The 6426-nt window shown below is 34.9% G+C and overlaps 1 protein-coding gene across 7 annotated transcripts; it reads left to right on the top strand.

Annotated features, from left to right (window-relative positions):
• Positions 1 to 433: 433 nt before the first annotated feature.
• On the top strand, positions 434 to 5801 carry LOC113846026 (protein phosphatase 2C 16-like). 7 transcript variants are annotated; one of them, XM_027473829.1, is made up of 8 exons: positions 477 to 548; positions 747 to 827; positions 915 to 981; positions 1246 to 1303; positions 1409 to 2497; positions 2597 to 2914; positions 2993 to 3098; positions 4751 to 5801. In XM_027473829.1, exons 5-8 carry the CDS (start codon positions 1610 to 1612, stop codon positions 5080 to 5082), a joined length of 1644 nt encoding a protein of 547 aa, XP_027329630.1. In that variant the 5' UTR covers positions 477 to 548; positions 747 to 827; positions 915 to 981; positions 1246 to 1303; positions 1409 to 1609; the 3' UTR covers positions 5083 to 5801. The 7 variants fall into 7 exon arrangements, with proteins under 7 accessions (XP_027329628.1, XP_027329627.1, XP_027329630.1 ...); XM_027473826.1 differs by having other exon boundaries at positions 461 to 548; positions 1227 to 2497; positions 4751 to 5794; XM_027473831.1 differs by lacking the exon at positions 1246 to 1303 and having other exon boundaries at positions 1795 to 2497; positions 4751 to 5765.
• Positions 5802 to 6426: the final 625 nt, after the last annotated feature.

Below are 6426 nucleotides of genomic sequence, written 5' to 3'. Positions count from 1 at the left end.
TTTAATTAAATATTTATTTAATAAATTCTTATATAAAATTTATGACATAAATTTAATTCAAAAACTTTAAAATAAAAATTAATTCTAATAAATTATATTGTAAATTTTATTAAAAACAAGTTAAAAATTATAATTTTCCCCATAAATTCAATGTAAGCCATTCTAACTATCTTTTATATTGAACAAAAATTTATATAACTCATTCTATCCAATAAATAATTCTATACTAAATAAAATTATATATTATGTCTTTATTTTTTATATTAAAAAGTTATTAATCTGCTTAAAATAAAATTATTTATCCTATTAAATAATTTAGAAAAACTTTTATATATTTCATCCCTTTTAACATGTCTAATAAACATCAGCTACTTTTTGTTGTTCCTTGCCCTTTCCAAAACAATTTCCTACCTGTGAAAATTTCATATTTTTGTATTCATTTTCTATATATAAAAAATTGGGTTCATATTTCTCTCGCTTCCCCCTGTGCTTCCAATTCCCAACACCCATCCACCCACCCCACACCACACCACACCACACCACACCAGGTATGCATAATATCATATCATATAATATATGTGTACATAGAGAATATAATCAAAGAAAGGAACATAGCCGAGCTGTTATTATTTAATGGGTCAAGGTTAAGGAGAAAATTAAAATAAAATAAACACCCATTTCTTGGCTTTTGTTGTTAATGATGCGTTGTTCCTTTTTTTTTTTTTTTTTCAATCCATGGGTTTCAGGTGTCAAAGTGTGAAGAAATAAGAGAGAGAAAAGAGAGTGAGAAGGGAAGGAACCAGACCCTACACCGTTGACAAAATTAGGTAGTAACTAATCTTTTTTTTTTTCAATATTTTTTTTTGTTTTTTCTTTTCACTTCTTATACCTTCTTTTGTTCATTGATTTTGTAGTAATAATTATTACTAGAGAGGGCGTGAGCTTGTGATGTGTTTCCTCAGATCCAGGCAACTCATGTTGGTATGTGGAAAAGGGTGTCATCTTTTTATGGTTTCCTTGTGATTCTTGAGACTTTACCTTTTCTGGGTTTCTTTCTCATGACTTATTTCTTCTTTCATGTGTTTAGAGATAAGGGGTGTTGTTTTTTTTTCCTTCTTTTTGAAGTTTGGTTCTTTTTAATTGGTGGGATTTAGTCTTTGTGAGTGCAATATGTTATTGTGCAGATAAAGTTTGTTTTTTTTTTTGTTGGTTATAATGTTTTTCAGGGTGTTTTTCTCTCACTAGAGTTGACAAAGGTAGATAGAGGAGAGTTCAGAGGAGCAGTTGATAATGCTTGAAAAGGGTGTGTGTCATAGCTATTTATGATTAACATTTCCAGAAATGGAAGTTGGGATCCGTTGATGTTGACCAGATCTGACTACCCCATTTCACTTTCAATACCTTTTAGCTGATTCATGCCTTTGGCTAGTCCGAATTTGGCTCCTCTTTTGTCTTATAGGGCATCTTAGGAATGGAAAATGCCACCCTTCACATTCTAAGATCCTATTCAATCAGAAAAAGAGGTGATCAAGTAGTTGGAGTATGACAGGTTTTGTGATAGAAGGGGGGTGGGACGGTAACTTTTTGTCCTACCTAGATAGGGATTTTGATGGAGGTGATGTCGTTCGTGGTTGCAGTGCCATTAAGAGTAGGTAATTTGGTCTGTGATAACCCAACCACAGCTACCCACATGGATGTATCCGGATTTAAGCTGATGGCAGATACAGGGCTGTTATCTAATTCTGTGACTGTTTCCACGGTTATAGGTTCTGATGATTGTCATAATAGTTGCAGTTTGGAGGATGAAGTTGGTATTACTGAAGCTGTGCCACCAAAACAGGATAGGGAAGGAGAGAGTCCTTTATTGGATATGATATCCCAAAATAGAAGCTCTTTGGTTGCCAGTGATGAAGTGTTAATTGAGGAGGATGATTCATTGTCATTGGAAGGTGACCAGGTTGTTGATAGCTCATGTTCTCTTTCGGCAGTCAGTGAGAACAGTAGTGTGTGTGGAGAGGAGTCCTTCAGTTTTGATGCCGCTTCAGATGTTGGGACACCGTGTTCCACAGACGTAGAGAAGAGCATCTGTGCTGTCAATATTGTTGCCCCCCAGGCAGTTGGCTTGGGGGAGTCGAATGCTGACACCGATATTATGAGTGAACCTCTTGCTGTGGCAGTGAGTCTTGAAGAAGAGACTGGAGTTGGATCTTGCCCAAAGCCTTCTACAGTTGTTCTTAATCAGTTCCCTCAGGAAAAGGGTGTGAGTGGAACTGTTGGTCGGAGTGTTTTTGAATTGGATTATACTCCACTTTGGGGATTCATATCTCTCTGTGGAAGAAGACCTGAGATGGAAGATGCATTTGCCACTGTTCCTCGATTTTTGAAAATTCCCATTCAAATGCTAGTTGGTGACCAGGTGCTTGATGGAATGAACAAGTGTTTTAGTCAGCAGATGACCCATTTCTTTGGAGTCTATGATGGCCATGGTGGCTCTCAGGTTAAGTTTATTTTTATTCTTTATTATTATGATTCTTGTGTCCAATGTTTTTAGCTTTATCTCTAGTACCCTTCAACAGAGCTTGCTTTCCTCGTTTAGGTGGCAAAGTATTGTCGTGATCGTATCCACTTGTCCTTGGCTGAGGAAATAGAATTTGTCAAAGAAGGTCTAATTAGTGGAAGTATCAAGGATGGTTGTCAAGATCAGTGGAAAAAAGTTTTCACCAACTGTTTCTTGAAGGTTGATGCTGAAGTTGGAGGAAAAGTTGGTAATGAACCCGTTGCCCCAGAAACTGTTGGCTCCACTGCAGTTGTTTCTGTAATCTGTTCATCTCATATCATAGTTGCAAATTGTGGTGATTCAAGAGCGGTTTTATGTCGTGGCAAAGAACCCATGGCATTATCAGTGGACCATAAAGTAAGCTACTCAATTTGTAGTTTTGGGCCATGTTTAAAATCTTAAAATTTTGACTGATTTTTTGTTGTGGTATGTTAGCCAAACCGAGATGATGAATATGCAAGAATTGAGGCAGCTGGAGGAAAGGTGATTCAATGGAATGGCCATCGTGTATTTGGTGTTCTTGCAATGTCAAGGTCTATTGGTATGTAATTCCTTAATCTTAAATTTTACTTTCTTTGGGGTGGCTCTCTTGTGGGCTAGTTTGAGTTTCATTGAAGTCCTTTTGTGGGAGTGATTACAAGGACTTCCCTCTCTCAAAACGTTAGTTGTTATTATCTTTACCAATGGAAAAATATATGCTAATTGCATGTTTGTACTCTAATCTCTAATGGATCTGATTTACTTGAAATACATAAATATCTAGTCTAACAGTAATAGTGAAAAGGTGAGAACTCCTTCCTTTCATTTTTTTGACAAGTAAGCTAGTATGATGATCTTGAGTGATCCATGTAGCCAAACACACCTCGTGGGATAAGACTTTGTTGCTGTTGTTATTGTTGTAAGCTATTTTTTTAACTTGAGTTAGTTGGATGCTGCTAATATTTAGAAGATAGTTTCGTATTTATCTGAAAATGAATAGTAGGAAACTGTACTTACTTTTTTAATATTATAGCAGGATTATAAATTTATCTTTTAAAATCATTTAAGAATATGTTTGAATGAGGGGCAGTGAAGGAGATGTAAAAGGAACAGAATGAAAGAGAATAATTCCCTGATTTAGGAATTTAATCTGTGGGACGGAATTGAATGTGAGGGGAATCATTCCTCTGAAAATAACTTTTTGTTCCCCTATGAATTGGAATAATGGGAGAGACTATCTTTACTTTTATTTTAAAAATTTGTCATCTACAAATTTTCACCTCACAAGTTTGGGTTACTTTGAAGTTTGCAAGGGTTATATTGAAATCTTATACATAGACCGTTTACCTTTCCCTTTATTCCCTTATTAATCCTCCAAGCACAGGGAAGAAAATTTTTTCCATTCCTTCCAGTTCTTTCTAAAACATATGAACATAGCCCTTTTGCTCTCGAATGTGCAATAATTATTGGAACATAAACTACACATCATGAAGCTATAAGCTCCTCTGCGCTTTATTTTTGGTTTTCATTATACTGACTTTGTTAGGTTTTGTTAAGCTAAGCCCAAAGATGATAATTTGACAACTAGATGTCAAGAATCCAGAGCTAACAATAACAAAACAAGGCTTTCATGTATTATGGCAAGAGATTATGATTATTTGCACATTTAGGTAATAAGCTCACAGAAAATATACCAGTATAGGCAATTTAGCTTTGTTATTTCTCAGGCCAAAGGTTGGCAGAGGCAATTTTGAAGTAGGAGCTCTAGTGCCTCCTTTCATACACTCCTTTTCATGTTGCACCTTTCTGTATGCACATGGGGCTTGATCGCAAGTGAAACAAGACTCTTGTTCTTTTGTTCTAATAATGAAAGTTATACATCTGATTGAAAACAGTTGCTATCTTTTTGTTCTATGCAATGACTATTTTCTTTTTGTCACTGATTTTGGCACCAATTATTTGTAGTAGTAGGATAATATCAAAATTTTAAATGTCTAACACTGCACCAAAGGTCTTAAGAGGATTAAATACTCAAATTTAGTTTAGATTTGAATGGATAATGCTTTAGCATCATTTTTGTTTGCTCTACAGCGTACAAGTTTATTTTTTTGTCATGCAAAATGATGATCAACTTGCTTGTCTAATCCTGCAATTATTATGCAGTGTTTATTCAGCTGAAAAATTATTTCTGCTTATCCTCGCTATGACTTTCAGGTGATAGATATTTGAAGCCATGGATTATTCCAGAACCAGAAGTTACGTTTCTTCCACGCACAAAGGATGATGAATGTCTCATTTTGGCCAGTGATGGTCTGTGGGATGTTATGTCGAATGAAGAGGTGTGTGACCTCGCTAGGAGACGAATACTTCTCTGGTACAAGAAAAATGGCATGGAACTACTCTCAGAAAGGGGAGAGGGAGTTGATCCTGCTGCACAAGCAGCAGTCGAGTGCCTGTCAAACCGCGCGCTTCAGAAAGGAAGCAAAGATAACATCACAGTGATTGTGGTTGATTTGAAACAAAGAAAATATAAGAGCAAGACATGATGATGATGATGATTTCAACTGCACTTGGTATTATTTGAAGATGAGATTATACAATAGAAAAGCTTAATATAATCCAATATAGTTTTGCCCTCTAATTTTTCATCAGGGCATTTCCCTTAGATTAGCACTGTGCTATAATACATATCCACCTTCCCTATTACTCTTATTAACTAATTAAGGGTCTCCTTGTTCACTATGCTACATTGGGGACTAGTTCCATGCCTTTGACATCTATCATCAGCATATATTGTATTCATTATCATTATTATTATGCCTCTGAGAACAAAGGCTCTGTGAGGCATTTACTTTAATATTATTTTAGCTTGTGTGTTATAAAGAAGCATTAGCTAGCTAATTGGCAAGAGTGGCTTTCAAGTTGTGATCCACTGTCACAGGTTTTTTTGTTCCATATTGTGGCAAATGGAGCCAAGTCAAGAAATTTGTTGTCGGTGGTGGATTGTTATCAATGGCCATGATCCAAGTCCAGTGGTTACACTGCAGCAATGATGGTGGGGGGACAAGGATAGACAAGGGTGCCTAAGAAGAATCCCAGTTCCTTTATTCTTTTTTTGGGGTCTATGAATGGTGTACCTGTGCATAATATTGTGGTATTCCACCTAATTCTGAAAGCAACTAGTTGTAAATAGGCAATTGGCTTATCAATTAACTTGTGCACTCTGATGCATTCTTCTTTCTAGGGATATTTTATTTTCGTTTACTACTAAGTTTTTATGACCAAAAATTTAGTAAGGTTGTGATATACGAGTTTTCTCGTGTGAGCCAAATCCAAGGTAGGTTTTTCTTTCATCTAATTTAAATTGAAGTCATAGGGATTGGCCATTTAATTTAACTATAACAATTTTATAAGTAAACATATTTTTTCCTTTCAAGAAAAGGAATTCCTTTATTAATTTGATCAGTGAATTCTTCGAAAAGCCAAGTAGAAAAATGTTTTTTCATATGAAAAAGTTTTACCTGCGTGTAAATAAATGTTATATTCCTTCCCTAGTGCTTTTTCTAAGGCTGGATTCTCTGCATTATTAGTATCTTAGGTTTGTAATCTAGGTTTTTGTTTTGTTTTGGGCTTTTAAGCCCTGTTTAATACGTGGCTAAAGGATATTTATTTTCCAAGCCTTTTTAAAATGGGAAATGCTAATTGCTGATCAAAGGTACTGGTTTAGAAATAAAAATAAAAATTATTGAAAAGTATTAATACATTTTTATCATATTTTTAACGTAATTTACACTTGTTTTTTATTTATTAATTTATAAATTAATTTCCTAGTCTTTAAAGTGATTGTGTCTTATTGACTCGTCATAAAACATCTTTTGCATAATTTTTGC

This window comes from Abrus precatorius, unplaced genomic scaffold (genome assembly GCF_003935025.1).
Source record: "Abrus precatorius isolate BTA unplaced genomic scaffold, Abrus_2018 Scaffold8, whole genome shotgun sequence".
Taxonomy (NCBI): domain Eukaryota; kingdom Viridiplantae; phylum Streptophyta; class Magnoliopsida; order Fabales; family Fabaceae; genus Abrus; species Abrus precatorius.
This window is presented reverse-complemented; position numbering and strand designations above follow the sequence as displayed.